General features: G+C 42.9%; 1 protein-coding gene across 1 annotated transcript in view; it reads left to right on the plus strand.

Moving 5' to 3' along the window:
• Positions 1-2,090: 2,090 nt before the first annotated feature.
• Positions 2,091-21,100, plus strand: part of COL17A1 (collagen type XVII alpha 1 chain) — a 42,377-nt gene continuing 23,367 nt past the window's right edge. The window contains 18 exon segments of the mRNA XM_054832003.1: positions 2,091-2,165; positions 6,812-6,877; positions 7,612-7,656; positions 8,461-8,559; positions 10,414-10,551; positions 10,911-10,958; positions 11,836-11,871; positions 13,473-13,520; positions 13,935-14,078; positions 15,066-15,209; positions 15,903-15,974; positions 16,997-17,068; positions 17,429-17,494; positions 18,773-18,949; positions 19,323-19,400; positions 19,531-19,575; positions 20,190-20,339; positions 20,789-21,004. Coding sequence (XP_054687978.1) covers positions 6,823-6,877; positions 7,612-7,656; positions 8,461-8,559; positions 10,414-10,551; positions 10,911-10,958; positions 11,836-11,871; positions 13,473-13,520; positions 13,935-14,078; positions 15,066-15,209; positions 15,903-15,974; positions 16,997-17,068; positions 17,429-17,494; positions 18,773-18,949; positions 19,323-19,400; positions 19,531-19,575; positions 20,190-20,339; positions 20,789-21,004 — 1,633 coding nt within the window. The 5' untranslated portion in view covers positions 2,091-2,165; positions 6,812-6,822.

The following is a 21,100-nucleotide window of genomic DNA, read 5'->3' on the forward strand; positions in this document are numbered from 1 at the left end:
GGTACCTCTTTGTCACCACAGAAGGTACCACCACCTTCTTTTTCTTTCCAGGAAGAAATTGGCAAAATGACTCATGAAGAGACACTCCATAAACACTTTGTTCTCAAGAGACATTAAACCAGTACCTTTCTCACTGAAAACACTGCAGGGATTAAAATACTGTAATTTTCTTATTTTATCAAAATTATGATGGCTACCTGTTGTTTATACATATATGAAGAAAACTGGTAGACAAAGGTGAAGCAGGGAGAAAATTCCTCCAGTCCTGAGGACATTATCTTACAATGTGAGGTCTCATCTCTTGCTCCAGTGAAGTCTGTGTGCCATTCCAGTATCTCTCATACTAACGGGTCTTACAGAGCTAGAGTAGCCCAGTGCATTCAGCGCTGTCTTTTCTTGAGCGACCTCTTTCTGTGAGCAGCCAGGTATGTCTGAAGCATACAGCTGTGGATTACGCTGGAAGCAGATGTAAAATTAGATTACCAAAGTACAGGTTTAAAGTGCAGTTGATAATAAGAGGGACAGTAATGTGTCATGTTCAAAGAGCATGAACTTCAAAAAGCTAAAGCCACTTTTAGCCTTTTGGTCAAAGCTTAAGCCAAGTGCAGTTTGGCCAGGTCCTAGGCTGAGCCTTTTAATGACTTAATTACCACATGCAGCTCGTTTAGACAACTAAATGTCCTTTGATTAGTGTTCGGAAGGCAGAGTTATGGATGCTTCCTCCATGCAGGGAGGAAATTATGCTTCATAAATATCTGTCTGACTAATGATAAATGTGAATACAAGTTCTGGGATTTAGGAGATGCACTGATGAAAAAGTCTTGATCCCTATCAACAAACATGGGGCGTAGCCTTCAGAGTGGCAGAGTAGTGCTGTATAGCAGCCATGTCCCTACACACCTTTGGAAATTTCCAGTACAGAACTTAAAAGAACAGAGTGCGATCTTGACAGTACTCAGCTACAATCCCTCAAAAGTTCTGTGCAAAAATGTATATGAAGCATCAAGTTCTTTTCTATTCAGTGGTATGAATCTGTCAAAATTGGTGTAGTGTGAGAGAAGCCAAGGTGAATTCTGATTCGTATAAAGAAGCACAGGGCACCAAATGACGCTGTTATGTTCAGTAGGAGGAAAATCTTCACACAAGGTATAGTCAAGCTGTGAAAATCTTTGCTGTAGGACACTGTACATGCTGTAATGTTGTACACATTCAAAAACTAAGTGGACAAAGTAATGGAATGAATCCATCAAGGAATGATTGCAATGCTGCTGCCTTTGACTTAGGAAGTCTCCAGTGTACACTAGGAAAATATCTGCTTATGCTTGTCGTGTTCACATAGTCTTTCTGGGGCTGTTAATATGGGCCGTGGTGGGAGACAGGGTCATGAGCTAGGTGGAGTTTTGCCTTGACCTACCATGTCTGCTCTTCTGCTCCAGTTCCTATTCAGTGAGAAGTCTGTGGGTGGTGTACATGGAAGAAATTTTGTTCCTTACTCAGTTTGGTGTATTTTTATTTATTAATAGTTCTGCCTTCTGAATAGAGCATAAATATCTATGGGGTTGGCAAGCAAGTTCAGACCACTGACTTGACCAGTTTTCAGCCCGTTTGTACTAACTGGGATTTTATCCCCTTGTATTACAAGCACCAAAATACACTTGGCTTGCAGCCAGCTTTGCAAAGACATCAGTGTGTGCTGTGTAACTTTCTGTAAGAAAATGCCAAAACAAATCTCAGATCGTGTATCACAAAGCATTGCCATAACAGTTCATTTTCGCTGACGTAAATCTTCACACGTTTGTCTGGGATCTAAATAGTTAATCTACCTGAGGAAATAGGTAGGAGCATTTTTGCTTTCAATAAAGTTTGATTCCTGGAGGCAGATCTTTTTTTCCAGTGAGTGTCAGATAATTGGAAGGGTAGGGTGAGGCAGGAAACCACGACACGCCTTTGTTGGGACTTGTTTAAGAGCACGGGAATAGAAAAGCAGAAGAAGGGTGAGAATAAAACAGGTTAAATAAAGAAGACGTGAACATTTTTGGATGATCACTCAGATTCCACACACCTTTGAAAGGACATGATATAAAGTGTAGGTGGCAAATTTTGGTAGAAAGGAAACGAGTGAGGAGAAAAAGCAGATTTTCAGTTCAGTAACCAAAGCATTCCAGGTAAGTTACATTACTTTGTAAAAAAAAAGGAGAATAAAAAAGTATCCTGTATTTTCTGTGTTCCAGATTGCTTGCAGAACAAGCCTGTATTCTCAGGCAAAATAGAGGAAGTGTTACATTTTTCTGTGGGGAATACAATGTAAAAATAAGATTGTGTAAGACCTGGGGCATTTTGCTTTCGCGTTTGTCAGTAAATGTATCTCTTTTAAAGTGAGTATCAAGTGAGAAGAGTGTACCTGCTGGGAGATAAGAAATGTGAAGCCACGCTCTGGGTACATTTTGAATGCATTTTGTGAAACTACTGTGCAAATAGATAAAGTTTAGCTGAATGTTCTCTGTTCTGTAAGGGTACCTGCATGAAGAAATGCAGATTAACTGTTGGCTGTTTTTAAAACTAAGCAGATCTGAAATGTGCTGGAAGAATAATGATTGTAAATTGAAGCTTCAGATGGTGGGTGCAGGGTGTAATACTAAGGAATTGATCTCTAGTCCTGAGAATGCCTGGAACAGATTCTGAACGAAGGTTTGTGTTGCCATGGACAAGCTTTGCTTTGTCTCAGACGGGTGGGTTTATTTATCAGCAGTGACTTACTGATTATGGACTTTGGGTCACATTTTTGTCATAGAAGATTAGGAGGCACTGTAAGGTGTTTCTGAAGCTGTGTCACAATAAGTCAGAAAAGACTGATTTGAGAATCAGTTTGAATCCTTTCTGTAGCAGGTCTAGCAATTTGAACACAGTGGCATAATGTAAAAGACCTGTCATCTTTTCCTGTCTTTGGACTGATTTGTAGAGTGACTTCGGGGAAGGTACTTGCCCTTCTGTGACTAGTTTCTTCATCTGTGAAATGGTGACAGTAGCACTTTCCTGTTGTATAAACGTTTTCTGTATAAACCCAGATTGTTTGTCTCCTTTTCAGTGCCAGAGGCAAGAAGCTTGTGCAGGTCAGAATGGCCTTGCTTTGGCCTGTTTCTCTTTGGGTAGCATAATTAAGTAGGCACAGTGAGGACACATTTTTGAAAGGAAGGCACCTGGCAGTGCGGAGTGAAGTCTGGGCAGTGCTCCTGCTTGTGCTCTGGGAAAAGAGCACATACTGGTGTCAAAGACGCCAGGACAGGTTGTGGGCAGAGCAGAATTTCATTCCTACAGCATGTCCAGGGTTTAGTTGGGCATCTAAACTGCTTCTCTGGCATTAGCATAATTTCAGTGAGTCTACAAAATGAGCAGATTTGGAAGCATGATTTGGTTGATTCAATTCTGACTGTGTTGGTTTTGGTAGAATGACTGGAAAGGAACAGCTTTTAAAGCAGAATGAGAAGGTCAGATTCCTAGTCTGTGGGGTAAAAGAGAGATAAGAGGCCATTTTTGAACCAGTTCTCTAAGTCCCAGGACAGTGGCACCTGAAAGGCTTGAATAAGAGGTCCTTCCTCTTCCTCAGTGTGCACCCTAAGAGGGATTTGATATGATGGGAGCCATGGCATTTGCTTTTAACATAGTCAGTGACATGTTTGGATGCATCTACTGAGTCTCAGAGTATTTGTGATCAAAGCGTTTCACTGACATTAAATATTATTAATCTCAGCACCTGCTAGTGCCTCTTTCTCCTAATGGAGTATCTCACAGCAGGAGCCTTATTAATGGAGGGAGGAGAGAGCTGAAATGATGTGCTGTGAGAGTGTAACAGCATTCTGACATGAAAACTGGAAGGACATTGTGGAGGAATAAAAGAATCTGAAACATGCCTGCTTTCATTTTTCCATTAAAATATGTCTTTGTGGCTATTCCCCTCCCCTTTGAAAAATGTCTGTAATAAACTTTATTACCATTGTACACAATACCTGACTTCTAAAATAATAAGAGGGGTTTGAATGTCCCATCTCAGACTGGCTTAGCATCCTTGCCAGTGTGCTGCGCTGCAGTCAGGTGGAACAGGGGGTGCAGGAGGCACACTGCAGTGTCGGGCTTATGTGGAAAGAAAGCACAGATCTAAGCACGCCTTGCAAAGCTGGGCAGCTATTACTATCCTGTTTTCAGTGCTGTACAGAGAGGCAGCAGTGTGCGCAAGTGTGGCAGTGCTAGACCTCTCCTGGTTCCTAGTGCCATTAAGGTCTGCAAGTTCCCTGTTTTTGTGGATGCCACAAGCGCACTACAACCCCTGAGCTTATGTTAAAGCAGCCATAGGGTTGCCCTGTCTTATTCTGCCTGCACTGTTTGAGAGTGATCCTGCTTCACAAGTTCCTGCTTGTTGCTCAGAGATAATTGCAGGTGGCTTCTCTGATTCAACAGTGCTATTGCTTTGCCACAGACATAGCCCACAGCAATGTCTCTGTGAGTCCAGATAGGAGCTGGTGAAATGAGTCAGTCCTGGCAGGTAAAGGAAATCCAGTTCAATCAGCCTGCCGGAGCCTGGGCTGGCTTTTGCATTCAGGTGGCAAATGCACATGCAACATAGGTCAAAATGCACTATGTGCTGGGGCTGGGCAGTGGCATGTGTGGCTCCAAAGATGTGGTTTAACCTCTTCTTACTTTTTTTTTGAATTGGTATCAGAGCAAGATACTCCCCTTTCTCAAGGGAAGGCAAAGGTGCAGAAGATGCATTCACTCCATGGTGGTGCTGGCCTTTTCCAGCATCCATAACCAGCACTGTTTCCCAATAGCAGAAGTGGAGTTCTGGGGCTACAAAGCAGGAGGAAAGCAGTTTCCAAATATAAAGCTGTGTTCCCTGCCAAAAACACTGGCAAAGCCAACGGTGCTGACATCTAGACAACAGCTTCCAGCATCTGCTTTTAGGGAAGGAGCTTGAAAGATGCTTCCACTGTTGAAGCAATAAGGAAGAGTAGCAGAGATATTGCCTTTCCTTGGAATGAATGACCAGGAACCCATCCATTGCAGGAGACCATCATCCTGCTGGAGGAGGAGCTCTCGTAATGCATATAGCTCTAGTCTCACATGTGCCTTGGAATCATTGCCCTGGATAATCCCTTGGAAATCCTAAGTGGTAGCAAGCACTGTAAGGGTTGGGTAGTATCCTGCCGCCAAGGTTGTGTAAGGACTTGGCTGTGGCCTCAGGAACCACGTTTGCAGGGCTGTTTAGCCAAGCTCAGTGTCTGAGGTGCAGAGAGTGAGGGCTGTGGGAACTGTGGGTGTTCTCCACAAGGTTCAGCTGAGTCTGCAATAGGAGGCTAAAGTGGCTTGACTGATAGTGTGCCTTCTACACCTAAAGTCTTCCTGTCCAGCTCTGGAACTAGCGGGAGCTGCTCAAAGACAGAACTGAATCTGAACTTCAGATATTCCTGCAGATTCTCTGCTGCATCCTGCTTTGTGTTGTTATTTATGCATGGGCAGCACAAGTGTAACATCAAGGGAGCTACTTGGTAGACACTTTGCAGAAGGGTAAGTGGACTCATGAAGATCAAACTCAAATGGTAGCTGAATTGGAGGGCATGGTCTTGAGTTCTGCCTCAAGCTCTAAAACTTGGAAGGAATTTTATCCAAAGCTTTTTTATAGACTCAGCCTGTTAAGTGTGTAGTTTTTGGTACAGCTGGACCTTCAGTTTTAAGCAGGAGTCTTCAAATGCAGTGGAGCGTTTTGGCCTATTATCACCTTGTGTGCAAATTAAAATCTCATCCTTCTCATTGTTTGTGGCTGCATAAGATGAAATGTTCTTAGAGAGACTAGGAGTGAGCGGCTGTATATTTCCTTCTGACAGAAGTGTTTTCTCTTCTAGCTGATGTTTCTTTTCCACAATCACGTTTCTTTGTGGTATTCCTACCTTGGCAGACAGTCATACCTCTGCTACAGATTGTAATTTTGACTAGAGAGGGATCCAAGTCATGAAGAAGAGTATACACAGCATTCACAGCAGTGATTCCAATGCTGTGTAGAGTGACCTGAGCTGGCGTTAAATTAGATCAGATTCCACAGCCGCAGACAGCACCTCCAAACTGTCTCTGCTCTGCCTGTAATGTAAGATAAAGCACTTCCTACCTTTAGTTCCTTGCTGCCAAAAATAGCTAGTTTAAAGGTACCTCCAGTGTTTTTCTGCTTCACTGAAGTCAGGGCTGTGGCTTTAGCATCAATGTACCCTGAAAATGTACCGTTTTGCTGTTAAAAGTACAACAGTGTCTCTGCTTAGGTTTTTCTGGCAGTACTGGCATGGTGTAGGTAGCTTACTCCTGCAGCTGCCTGCATTTCTAATCCTGTACTGTTGAGTCCTGCCCAGAGCAGATGTGTGGGAGTGGTGTTTGGATCCTGTGGTTTTGATTAAGCTTTTACAGGGGCACAGCTGGAGACCATAGTGTAGTACCACAAACTCTGGATATAAATCCAGGTCTGAACTTCTTCAGCACTGGGTGGATTTGCTTCATTTGCCCCCTATCTCATCTCGCCTGTTGGCTTCACAACGCCTCCTGCTGTTTCAGCTCTGCTGCATTGTGCAGCATCCAGTTTTGTAGGCAAGTGGTGCTGATCTATTAGTAATACTCACATACCTTTGGAAAGGCACTGTAAAATCCCTGGCATACATGTCTTCCAGGCAGTCTGGTCCCCAGCTGAATGGAGAAAAGTGTTGGGGCTTGTGGGGAACTGTTGTCATCTCCTACTATTCACAGAGCTCTGAGTGCAGTCTGTCTGCTTTCCCTGCAGGTGGCAATGGTATGGATTCTGTAACAAAGAAAACGAGGCAAGATGGATCAGAAGTTACTGAAAGACGTAAGGAGAAGATTTTTTATTTTTATGTCACACTCCAAAAATCCCAGAAGCGGATGCCCAGTTTTGCAAGGGATTGAATGCTGACCAGAGGTCCAGAACTAAATTCTGCACCTGTCCCTGGTCTCTCTGTTGAAGTCAGAATAAGGAATAGAATGTTCCAAGATGAGACATTTAGAGACATGTAGCATGACCTGATTGTTTAACCACAGAGGATTGCCCTGTGGTAACATTTCTAGCTAGTAGTGCAGACGTTTGGATTCTCCTCCTACCATTGATATCAGTGACCTGTGTGGCCTAGAAAATGGTCTTTAGATACCTTTTTTTGCCATGTGTAAAACAGAGGATAAGTTTCCTGCTGGCATTGTGGGAATTAGCTTGTATGAAGCTAGTAAGGGGTCTGACCATGGGCTTTGCTGTTACAGCAATGGCTGTGGTTCACAAGGACCCAGAAGTAATAATACTTCTATGTGTCACAGGGATTTTGTAAAGAAAAAAAAGTCTTTCATGGCAGTGATGATCTGTGTTACTGTAGTTAGAAAGGCCTGCAAAAAACCACACAGCATTGTGTGCTAATGAGACTGCAGTGCCCAGGCAGTGTGGTCTTATGGGAATTTTCTTTAAATGATTCTATCGTCTTTGAATGAGTCGTGCTTTTCCATGGAAATGAAGTAGAACATTGATCTTGTTTGGCTATAGTAACATGCCATTACTTCTGCACCCTTTTCTTTCCTCAGTTATTACAGAGACTGTAACCACAAGACTGACATCCTTACCACCCAGTAAGTAATTGTCAGTCACTACATTACTTCTGCTCAGTGTTCTCTGCCCCTCTATGCTATTTGGCTGCATCATTTCCATAAATCCCTGGGTGCAGCAGGTCTTGCTGCAGAAAGACTTGCACCCAAAGAGAAGCTATTTTCAGAAATGCCTCTTCCAAAAGACTTGTTAGTGGAGAGAAGGAGCAGTATATAGGGAGCCATCTGGGTATTGTCAGAAACAAAGCTACACAGTCCACTAAGACTGGTAGACCAGACTCTCCAAGGGTTTAAGCTCAGATATAGGGTCTCCAGTGGTGACTGTTTCTTGGGATCAAGGGTCAAAAGTTATGGGTCTGCAGCCTCCACTGGTGGGCTGCAGTGTATTCCCCTGTCATCTTACCCAGTATAAAACAGTGAGTGAATCTTTTTGGGTAATATCAGATGTCATGGGTGATTTCTACCTCTGTGCAACAAATAGGAAAGAATCCTCCATGGTCTTTATACCACCATATTCTTGATTAGCTTGCTGCAGCTGGGTTGGAAAGGAATCGCACTATCTCATTTATGATAAGGGTTAACAGGAGTATCCTTCGGTCCATGTATTGAGCAAAACTTTAGTACAAACCTGCTGGGTCTACAGTGTGAATGCTTATCTGCTCTATCAAGACACTTTTCTGCAGTTCTGATATCTTGCCAGGCATGAAGATATACTTGTAATTAAGTGTGAGGACAGCTTTGGGTACCTCCTGTCTTGCCTTGCAGTGTCCTTGCTCTTCTCATCCTTTACCCTGAGAGTATGTCTCATTTTATACTCATCTCTTCCAGAAGGAGGGAGCAGCAGTGGACTCAAAACATCATCCCACACTGGAGGGAGCGGAGTAGAAAAGAGGTCTTACACCCATGGTAGCAGCTATGTGACTTCAAGTAAGGAATGAAGACATTGCACAGTGAGGAAATAGAGAGCAAAGGCAGCATAAATGGTCTGAGGAGAGATTCAGGGCAGGGAATTAAGATGAGCCAGAGGTAAGGAAAACAGGTTTTACAAAAGTAGAAGTGGCAAATACTCAAAGTAAAGGTATTCCTTCCCTAAAGCTGGGTGTGAGGATGGGTGAGTAAATGGCAAAATTCCCATTTTCCACAGGGAAAACTTGATTTCAGGAGAACAGCAACAAAAAATGTCATTCCCACTGTTGTTAAAAAGTCATTTGGAAACCAAATTTCCCTTCTTTCAGGACTTCCCAATCGCAATCTTTCTGACCATTTTTGTTCAAAAGACAGTTTTGATTAATCTTATTGTTGATCTTGCTGAGGATACAATACTATTAAAGAATTTCCTAGAAAATATTTTCTTGTGTGTATGCGTCCATGACTTTAGCACTTTGAACAGTCTGCCAGGTTTTCTGGACATGCTAAATCAGTATGTGCTGTCTACTCCATACAACAGGGTTCTTCTCTAACAACATTCTTTGCCCAGCTGATAGATTGTCATAGCAAAGGTTTCTGAAGAATCAGCTTCCTAACCAGGTTTCTGGCACGCCCCTCTCTGTGTCCCCAGTGGGACAGACTGCATAAGTCCTTGTGGAAAACATTCTCCAAAAGAGCTGACAAATCAAAGGGAGCGAAGTGCAGTTCGGAAGCTCAACAGGAGAATTAGCAGTACCCAATAGATCTGACAGACACCTCCATACTAATTAAAGGCCAGAGTGTGGAATCACTTTGCCTCAGGGCAGATGTGAAGTAACTCCAGTGAAGATGTCAGTCTAATTGTCTGGACTGGCACCAGTCTGAGAACTGAACCCAGCTCTGCAAACTCAGATGAGTCTGCAGGATTTGCCATCTTCCTTGTTATTTCTTTTCAGTGTGTGGAGGAAGAGAAAAGAGTGTGAACTTCAGAGATAAGGAGTTCTTGAAGTTTCACAGAGCATTTTCTAATCTCTGCTTTCCCACTCTGCTTGCAGAATGCTTCCAACAGAGGCCTACTTGTCACAATAGTTCTTTCTGCTGAATTAAGTGCAAAAGTTACTGAACATCCTTGTAGATGGGAAATTCAGAAAAAAAACCCAATCTGTTGAGATCGCAAGGGCACACTCTTTTTGCAGTGATGGGTAAACAATATCCAGTCTGATCCTGCCCTTTATCACAGGGCGCCCTTTTTGCTGTACTCTGATCATACTCCAGCATTAGATTTCATACAAGAGTATGAACACTGAGCAGGTATGGATGCTTGGCTCTTTCTCCACAGCACTGATGTGAATTAGGAAGGGAAACTCTTTCCTCTGTCTAAATATAACAGCCACTAATAACCTCCAGGCTGTCTCAGGCCTGATGCACACTGCTTTCCCTTATCTCATGAACTGCATCCTTCAGCACTTTGAATTTGGCTTACCAGTCTCCCAGTTTTTGTGGCCTGTGTCATATAACACTTGAGTTTACAGGTGGATCTGTATCCAAACCAAAACCCAGTATCATCCGGAGCCAGATTTATTTATGCTCAGGGGAGACGGCTCATTCATCCCCCTGGGCCAAAACCTGCTGTCATATATATCATTGATAAGATTTGTTTTGAAACCACAAAGATAACCAATACTCCTCTCTGCACTGAATGCTGAGGACAGCCAGAGTTATACCCAAATGTGGTTCTTGCCCATCTCTAGTTGTGAGGTACCAATGCAAATTTGTCCAGCTCAGAAGACAGTAACATAAAGCACCCAGGGCATCCAGGGTGTACATCCAGGGCATGTCTTCAATTTGCTGAGGGTGTTTTGTTTTACCTGTTAGGTGGAAGTGGTAGATTGAATTCATCATCCTCATCCTGCGGCTACAGACAAACCCAGTCTCCCAGCTCTACTCTCACCAAATCACCTGGCTCAACATTTGAAAGAAAAACCTATGTTAACCGCCATGCAACATATGAAGGTATCACAGAACATGCCATGGAAAGGAAGCAATGTGCAGTGCACTCTGAGGTCGCATTAATTCAGGATTGTCCCAAATAGCACAAGAATCCCATTGTGGTTTCACTAGGAAATAAGCCATCAGGGACACATTTTAATGATTAAGTCCTATTTATAGTAATGCTTATTCCTAAAAGGAGTTGTGGCATATTTTTGTTGAAAGACATTAGCAGCTCATTCATGTAATCCTGAATAGCTCCCTTTTTTTAAATGGAAATGTTTGTTGCCCACTGGGATTATACAGTTACCAGGAAGACATGGTTTGAAAGCTTTTAATGATCTTGTGAAAAGTATTAATGAGCACCTTTCTGTTCTTTGCAGGGAGCTCCAGTGCCAATTCTTCTCCTGAGTTCCCCAGAAAAGAGTTTGGTACGTACTTTTTAGAGCTGTTCTTCTGAACATTATGGCAAGGTCACATGACTTGGTGACTATGGTGGCTTTTTGCACATTGCTGTGTCTTGCTCTACCTATGCTGCCTCTATATTGGGCAGCCAGTGCAGCTCCGTGAGTTCAGAGGATTTACATTATTTGGGATTTACATTAACAGCTGACAGCAGGGTCTTTAGCTGATACATATTAAAACAGAGGGTGCATACTGTATATCTGCTACCTGCAGCTGCTTTTGTAACACTCCTTGTATGGCGTAGGACATAACTGGGAGAACAGCTCCAAGGAAGAAAACCCTGTAGGATTTTGAGCCATTGCTGGATATACTTTTCCAGTAGCTCTTTTCTAGGTTTCAACATGTTTACATGGAAAGATGAACTGGCTATCAAGTGATATATTTACAGTGAACGTTGTCAGCAGGTATGAGCTTGCCCTGTCCAAACTCTGACCTGCTGATTTTACTCAGTGCAGATAGTGGAATAATATGATCAGGCTGTCTTTCCGGCTCAGAGAGGAGGTAGGGTTTCAGACTGTCCAACTTGGTTGGTGGGGTAAACAGGCCTATTAGCTTCCATTTGGCCTGTTGAAATGGGAGATCACCATCTATGAACAACATTTATGTGTACAGAAAGAAACAGCAGTTGGTCCAGAAATGCTAAAGGTGCTACTGATTCTTTAATACACCTTATGCTCTAAAGGCAACCTGGTAAAAACTCTAAGGGTTCAATTTCCCCAGCTGTGCCCCAAGTAAAGTTTACTGTCTGAATCTGAGCACTCTGAGCAAGATCCATGTGTTCGTTTTTAGAAATGTCACAGGCAGTGAAGCCTAATATTCCTTTTCTCTCATTGCTGTTCACAGCATCTGCCTCCACGAGAGGGAGAAGCCAAAGTCGAGGTGAGTGATACTGTTCTTGTAGAAGCCTCCCTTGTTTTCTTCAGTATGATTCAGGGTGTATTAAATGGACCTATTCCTTATCTGGAATCAGCTAGTTTAAGTGTTGAGCAGTCAGACGAGGTATGTGGATTTACACCACTGCAGATGTGAACCATTTATCTGTAAGCCATTGCTTAAACAAGCTTGGTGTAAAAATTGACCCTAGTGAAAGTCATGGTGGTTTGGACTGTGTCAGAAAGGAGGATCTACTTGGGGACCTGGACATCTGGGGGCACAGGACATAGTATTCCATCTCATCTGTTCACTACCATAAAGTTGGTCCATCCGTGCTCTGTGACTCGCCTCTGACATATTTACAGTAATTGTATTCATGTTCCTCCTAATGCGATCTCTCTTACAAACCATAAGGCCATACCCTGAAATAAACTCATGCTGGTAGTAAGGAGATGGTGAGGAAATGATGGACTTGCTGTGGTCTGTTTAGCCAGCTCACTGTAAAGCTCTGCATTGTTTAAATCATTCAGCTCTTCTAATAATTTATTAACAGTGTTGGGGAAAGTAGGATCATATTGCTCCGTAAAAGCGTAATATCTGTTCCCAGTTGCTTGAAGAGGAAACTATAATGTCACTTTATCCAAGTTAATTTTAGCAGTGGATATAAATCAAAATGTGCTCTTGCACACTCCTCCTGGAGAGTGTCACAGTTACCAATTATTCTACCTCATATCTTCACAGTCTCCTTTAGCACAGTACATACCTGGGCTCCCAGCAGAACTAGGCCATATGTAATAAAACAGACACCAGAGAACCAGCTCCAGCTTCTGATATTACTTCAGAAAATAATTCCAATCCATCAGCTTATCCACATGAATGCCAAAGCTAGTGTTTCTTTTATAGTGTATGCACTGTCAGATTTCATCCTGAGGACCATGTATCACATGTCCTGGCCGGCCAGTTTGCTTGTGGGTAGCAAGCTTAAAGGCTTGCCCCAACCAAATCACATTAACTCAATAGTCTCTTGTGCTGGACAGCAAAAATCAGTAATAAAATCGAGCGCCTGGTGAGAATGTTGGGCTTAAAACTGGCCTGGTTACATTCAGTGAGCCAAAAGAGAAGTCAGCAGGTTGTAAGAGACTAAGTTGTACAGCCCGCTTTAGAGATGACAGTGTGAATTTCACCCAAGAAGTAGTAGGGAATTTGTGTATTTACTAAAAGCTTCTTTTGGCTCTCTAGGTTTTGTCCAGAAGGATAATAATAATAATAAAGTGACGAGTGGAAATATCAATGTGATTGAGGACTGCATAATTAGGCCTTCTGTATGTCTGGCAGTAACAATGCTATTGACTTCAGCAGAGGCCCTCAATGTGTAAAATATAGCGCTCTCGAATTAAAAGTAGCAAAATGTGACCCCAAAACAAAAAGTCACCCAAAACAATTTACAACCAATTCACATGGGCCAGGAGTGCTGCTCAGATCAAGACAGCAAGATGCAACACAGACAGCAAGAAGGAAGGAATTCACTTCAGCCTAAAGATTCATTCCCAGACCAGGACACAAATGCATCTCACTCCATATTCATGATCTGCTTTTTATCTTCCCAGAGAGTGAAATACGAGTCCGACTGCAGAGTGCATCTCCCTCTGGCAGATGTAAGTGACATGGCTTTTATTCCAGGGGGATCAGGTATGAGACAGAGGGTGTTGCTGCTCTGGGTATACCTGCAGTGTCTCTGGGCGAGACCCAGTCTTCATCATGACAGATAGCAGCATGTCATTCTTTTTTTTCCTGTTAAGAGCGTTCATTTGTCTCCCCTTTCTGAACAAGGAAGCATGCTGTGGGTTAGATGGTGGTGTTGCAAGGATGTAGTTTTACTTAGTCCCAGAAATGAGGCCTTGAAGCTTTGTTATTGTAAGTGGCACCCCCAGAAGTGCCACCCCCCAAAAAAAAGTACAACTTTATGACACTCACAGGTAAATTCCCCTGAATGATTTACCCAGGGCAAGATTACAGATCGATGAAACAATGGCTTTTGGGTGACTCTGGACACTTGCTTTTCCTGCCAGGGACAGAGTTGGATGATGTGAAACGTTTGCTGAAAGGAAGTCGATCAGCCAGCTGCAGCCCTACTCGATCACCGTCAAGTACACTCCCGATACCGAAAAAGGCTGTGGTGGAGACAAAGATGGTTACTGAGAGCTCTCAGTCAGGTACTTGGCAGACGATGATTGGCAACACTGGAGCCATCCCAAACTTTATTTGACATAAAAATATCCAGTTGCTAAGAACATCCAAGTAAGAATACATGGTCTCTGTCCCAGGCAGTGGTGGCAATACAGAAAAAGGATCAGAATGCTGGAGGGCTGTCCAGATATTACCCTAATAAGAGCCATCTTGGGTAGCTTTCTAGTGACTTGTCTAATTTCCATAAAAATAAGCCAGTTCCTGATGCCACCAGCTTTAGTTCAGAGGTGCTTCTAGCAGAAACAAGAGCTCTAAGCAGATATGTCTTAGAGCAATTTGATCTCTTATCTCCAAGCAAGATGGAGATAGCACTGAAGACAACATTTGGGTCGGTTTGATGTATTGGCCACACCACATGGTTCAGAGATCATTACAACTTGATAATAATAGAAGTGGTACTTAAAACACTATAACCCGCTTTTATTATTTATAAGCCTCACCACTGTGCTTGAGGCAGTGGTATTCACATTCACTCCACTGTCCCTCACCAGTATCTGGGAGCAAGCAATAACTTTTTTCTTGCACATGGCTCAAATCCTGTCTCAAACTGGGAATTTTAGTCCAATACACTAGTGAACCAATCAGAGCCATATGTGGGAAGCAAAAGTCATATGTCCTGCGGCTCATGATGATTTATTAACAGAATGGCAGACTGGACTGTTTTATTCTGGTATCATAGCATCTACAAGCAATGAAGTCTCTTCGAGGTGTTTTGTGAATGATCATGCTATCAGGTCAATCTTTATTCCATTCGTTAAAATTTAGGTGGGCCGTAATCAGGTGGCATTTGAGATCAGTTACACCATGTTAACCTGGAGTCATTGTGTTGACTCCACAAGGGTAATTGAAATTTAAGGCAGATGAAGTTGTTTGCCATGTAAACCTGCAATGCATGCTAAGCCACAAGGCTGATCTCATTGAAAACCACTTCTGTTTGTTCTGGTTTTTTACAGTGTCGGGGACATATGATACAACCGTACTGAATACTGCCCACCCTTCATACATGTGGTCCTCCACTCTGCCTGCTGGGTCTTCCCTTGGTGGATACCATAACAGCTCTTCCTTGATCAATGCTATGTCTCACTCTACAGGATCAGGTATGCTCCATGGACCACCTAGGCTTGAAGGATGCTTCTGAAACTGGGTCAACAGCACTGCTTTTTTTTTTTTTTGCACAGCAAGAGGAACTAAAATGATGGAAGAATTGAGATGGCAGGGGATATGCTTGAATTTTCTCTGATTTTCTGTAACTTGGTGTTCTCTGCTTCTACACTGACTGTATTTGAAAATCCTTTGTGAGGATCTATTGTCCTGACTGTCCCTATCAAAACTAGTTTTAGACTCTAGTTAACATTGGATTATCCTGGCCCATCATAAGAAGGACTGAGCCTAACCCTTCAGTCCTCATAGACTAATGATGTAATCAATAAGTCTTGAGTGTGATTATACCTTGTAAGGTGCACTTCTAAATGCCAGGGATGCTGCATTTCCCAGCTGCAGAGAAAAACCACAGGAAGCTTTATGATAGCATGCTATTAAAAGCTTTACTTTCTCACACTGTCTCATGATTGAAACTTGTCTGATGTAGGATTTTCTCCCCTTTGTCAGCTCAGTAAAAGAGTCATTTGGTGTCACAATTTTGAAGATTTTTCCTCTGTGCAATTATTGTGCATTTTCATTAACTGCATTTCCAAGTGACTCCGACTTAATTTCTGACTGTGCCACTGACCTTCGGGTGCTGGATTTCTGATTCCAGAGAAGTAGTGACATTTCATTTCCTCTCTTTGCAGTTTTTGGTGTTCCAAATAACCTGGCTCCCAGCAATCATACTCTGAACACAGGCCTGAGCACTTCCTCTACAGGTCAGATTTTTCTCTTCTTCCCTTCACACTTTCACAGCACCTCAGTCCCGGCAGACATGTACAATGAAATAATACCGGTATCACTCTGTTTCTCTTCTGTTCCTCATCTCAGTGTCAGCTGCTTGTCTGCACACCCCAGTTATTCTTTCGTTACGGTGGATTTATTCTGAGTCGGCCTTGTGTAGCTGATGTTAGCTTCTGACAATTTTTATCTGGGAGGCAAGGACAACTAGAGATTTTCCAAGGAGAATCATTTGTCTTTTGAAAGACACCTGTTAGACCAGCCTGTTTCTTCCCTAGAACAACTCAGGGTAATGCCTTAAAAAATAAACTCATGCGTCCTGATCCATAAAGACTCACTGCTCCTCTGTCAGTTTTCCCTGCAATTTCCCTTTTCTTCACCTGGCTCATGACTTCTGGCAGACTCTCTTCAATGTCACTAAACCACTTCTCTTCCTTTCACAGTCACACACACTATGTCTACACAGCATAGTGCCATCATACAGGGTCTCTGACTGGGGCTGCAGAGAGAGCAGTCTGTACACTGCACTAATATTGCCACACTGATTCTGCCACCAAAGGTGCCACCTTCCAAGCCATTTGCTTCTCTCTGGACAGTACTTTGACACATCCTGTGTGCAGTTATCTCCTTAAATTTCCCTGTCAGACCAAGCCAGTTTTCTAAATTTACCTTTTTTCCCAAGTGTCCCACTGCAGAGATGTCCATGCAGCCATGAGAGTGGCCTCACAGTCTAACCTGAGATAATGTTTTAATGTGGTCACCGTTATTGTCCTGGGCCAACAGTAACTTATACAGCAAAATGATCTAAGGAAAAAAACATTTTGTAAGGAAGATGTTTGAACAGAAATGCTTAGGCCTGTGATGCCTCCAGCTATCTGGTGAAATTTCTTGGGAGAAGTCATCATTATTATCATTGGTTTTGGTTTGGTTTGGTTTTAGCCAGAATAGCACCTGCCCTGTAGGACTCATATAACCCCCATTGCAATGTTTTTCTTTGCAGTGTTTGGAGTTCAAAACAACCTGTCTCCAAGCTCTTCAGCCCTGACCCAGAATGCTACTGCAGCCTCCGCAGGTCAGGAACAATTTAAGCCTAGAGAAAGTGTGAGGGTCACCAGTGTGCACTGCCTTCTTCCACTTTTCCTTAGTGACTAGAAAGTTCATAGTGACAGAGGTGCCTTCATTACCATTTCTTGTGTGGAGTAGTGTGGTATGAGGGGATACTGAGGAACGTTTCCTCTGCTTTGCATGTGCAGGAACAGCTCCCACTGCCTATGTAAGCACTAGAGATTTGCTTGCTGGGAAGCCCTTGTTTGAGTTGTCCTAGGTACCCTGAATGTGAAAAGATTTTTGAAATGGTGTGCAACCCAAGGTCAGTGTGTGTAGGTACCTTGTTATCCTTCATCTCTTTCATTCTCAGATTTCCTCTTTGCAGCATATGGGATGAAGAACACCTCTCAGAGCAACACCATGGCGAGTACTGGTGTGTCTGCCTCAGCAGGTGAGTGTGTCATTCACAGTTGTTTAGACATGTCCTTGTACAAGCATATCATGATAAAAACGAGTTATGGATTCATCCAGCTGACTGTCACTAACACCTGGCTCCTCAGGAGTATGACTTGTCACTAGCCGAGTCTCCCACCAGTACCTTTCTGAAAAGAAACCAAATCAGCCAGAAGCTAAGAATGAGCAAATGAGCTGGTCTGATTCAGTTCTCCCCCACTTTGTGGTAACCTGGATGATTTAATTGCAGCTGTTTCTGCTCAAGAGGCAGGTAACTGGATAGAAGATCACACATGTGAAATTGTGCTTCATTTTGAAGCAAAAAACATTTGCAAGGTTGCTGTTAAACATCATTTTGTAGTAGTACCAGCCCCAACCACTCAAAAATCAAGGAGTTGACTTATACATGATCAGATTTTTTTTTAATGAGAGAAGTTGAGGTCTTTCTACTGGCCTTTCATCCTTCATCTTTTCCAGCTTTTTTCTGCAACTCTAAGAGCTGTAAATTAGTCTTCTATTTTTTATGTAAGGGAAGTCAAGTTTCTTTTGTAATCCAAGGACTCCTAAAAATGAAGCTTAAAAATAGATGTAAACACCACAGAAGTTAAGAAAACATTTCTAATACAGGTTTACTCCAGGTTTGTGCCAATGTAATGGAGTAATATCATTCTGGTTGTCTTGATTGTCAATGTTGTGTCAATTTGTGTGCAAATTCAGGTTTGTACGCCATTCCAGGCATACTCGGTACTGCCTAATGGCAGAAGGGTGACCATGCTGATGTTTTTTAGCCTTGTTTGGCCTATGCCCAACCTCAGTGAGCTACAGTTCAATGCCTCATAACCATGCCTAGCTCCCAAGGATATGGAGTGCTTTGTGCTTGACAGAGTAGATCTGCTAAAGGTGCTCCTCAACTTGAGCTGTGCTGGCTCTGATGACCCTTGAACGTGTCTGTCAGACTGAGTTTCTATGATTCTATAGTGTGTTTGAGAAGTGAAGAGGTCATTGAGCAAATAATTTCTGTACATGACTGAATTCCAGATGCTCTCCATTTCTGGCAGCAGTTGCTTCCCTGCTAGTGAAATATACATCTCTAAAGAAACCTAATGACATGTACAGCTCTCCTCTTAGTTTCAGTGACCAGGGCGTATATAGTAGTGGTAACCCCAATCACAATGGGACTATCTATTGTAATGCACAAAAGTGTTGTGGCTTGTAGTTATGACTCAGTGGCCCACACTCATCTTCTCCTCTTTCCCATCCTTTACCAATATTCCAGGGGGAACTGTTTTGAGCTCCCAAGGCGATGACATTCTGCGCAAAGACTGCAAGTTCCTGCTGCTGGAGAAGGAGAATGCTCCAGCAAAGAAGGAGATGGAGCTCTTGATCATGACAAAGGACAGCGGCAAAGTCTTTAGTGCCTCTACCACTGGGCTTAATGGAGGTAACTTCTCTTGTTCGGGACATGTGGATAGGCTGAGAGGAGAGAAATGGAAACTGATCACAGGAGTAGTTCATTGTTCAGGACGCTACACCTTACTCAAACCCCTGCAATCCAAACAAGAAGCTCTGGCAGGCAGTTAGCCTTTGACCATGCCAGCTGCAATCTAGGTCTAGCTTTTGCATTTGAAGCTCCAGAGCATGCCTTGGAATATTTCACAAAGCTCAGGAGGTTTGAAAGCAAAAAATAGATCTGGTTTAAACAGGCAGAGCTATTGTGTCTTCCCAGTAAAAAACATGCCTTTTGCCAATGAAAGAAGATAGGCCTGGTTGAACTTCTGGTGTAATGTTTTTAATTATATTCAGTTCCTGTTCATGATCCTTTGTAGAAGACACCTTGAAGAAAGAGAAGCAAGGATTTTCCTCCTCTTATGCTACAGATACCGGCCTAAAATCAGATGCAAACGGTAAGAGTTTGTCCCTGTGGAAATGCAATAGAACTTTCTCCTTCTTACTGCTTTCCCCTTGCAAGCCCGTGCTCTACGTTTGATCAGGCATAGAAAGACTTCTAAAACCTCTTTTACTGCTGTTAAACAGGAGGACTGAAATCCGTGCCAACAAGGGACAAAGCAACTTATGCAGGTAAGTGTGATGCAATTCAGACTTTCATTGGAAGAAGCACCAAAGCACAATACAGAAAAAAGCAATTGTTCTTGAGTGACATGAGTGATCTCAGTGCAATGACATCAGAGGGAGGGAATGTTCAGGAGGCTACTCTGTCTGTAATGAGCAGAGCACATGCCAGAGAAATTGGTACCAGTGATTTGATTGTGGATGAGTGGACAGCTGGGGTATATTTTATTGCTGGAGAAAATCAAATAGCTGACAGTACAGCTGCATCCTGCTCCCAGGACAGATTTATGGGGAGGAGAGGGCTCAGACAGACCATGCTGGCTATTGCTGTCATTTATGGCTCAAAACTGTACAAAAAATTGACCCCAAGGGGATCACTTTTTCAGCTGTTATTTTAAAACACACTGAATGTTGTCCTCTGTTGGAATTCTCATTGAGAATGCGGTTCCCAGCTTCCGCAGGGACTAGAATTACACCCACCATGTGCAGTTGGGTGTAAAGTTTTTTCTCCATAGGCCTGTGTATAACGTATAAGTCCTTCATGTCCTTATTCTAAGCAATTCTTGACTCTGAAATCAAGGAAACACTTCATTAACCAGGAGACTGCCCCTTCCCTCTTCCAGAAATACGAAATGGTGATGTTGGGGGTGCAATCGGATCAGCACCATCCTGGTGTCCCTGTGGTTCCTGCTGTAGCTGGTGGAAATGGCTCCTGGGTTTGCTTCTGGCCTGGTTGCTTCTCCTTGGATTGCTTTTTGGACTCATTGCTCTGGGTAAGAAATAACTGAGGGACAAAATGTTGAATGGGATAGAAAGATAAACAGAGGGTGTAAGCTGGTAAAGAGGCCATGTACCAGAGAGATCAAGGCAGAGAACTGAGGAGGAGTACATTCAGCTTGGTGGTGACTGTCACTAAGATATTGCAAATGAACAGAAAGAATGGATAAGGAATACAAACCTTTGATGAGGGGTTATATAGTCTTGGGGTAAGTAGGATAGGAAAACTCCTGAGGTCTTACTTCTCAGAGACTAACAGATTCCAAAGTTGTAATTTAAACTCCAGATATCCCTGCTGGGAAAAAAGATACAAAGAATTATCCTGCAAAATTCAGTGGCCATTGCTAGCTGACATAGTGTTGCCTTGTCCCTGCTATTACAAGTAGGTATTTCAGGCGTGTGTCTGTGACAGCATGTTCCTTAACATTTTACTTTAACCTTCTAGCGGAAGAAGTGAGAAAGCTGAAATCTCGTGTGGAAAACCTGGAAAAAATCAATGGCGGCCTCCTGACAATTAACCAAGGGAATTCAAAAATAGAAAAGGATGTTTCAAGAGTAGACTTTCTTCATGGTATTTCACCCTCCTCAACCTTCCCTTATGAAAATGAAGAGTCAGTTTGGTTGATGGTGAAGAGCAGACTGAACAAGGAAATGGAACGAGGTGAGCAGAGTCAATGTCTGTGATGCTGTATGAGACCAGGTTATTTAAAGGGGAGTGGGAGGATTTGACTGCCCAAGGGCTTAAAGACCAGACTTT

The sequence above is a fragment of the Grus americana genome, chromosome 7 (assembly GCF_028858705.1).
Source record: "Grus americana isolate bGruAme1 chromosome 7, bGruAme1.mat, whole genome shotgun sequence".
NCBI classification, from domain to species: Eukaryota; Metazoa; Chordata; class Aves; order Gruiformes; family Gruidae; genus Grus; species Grus americana.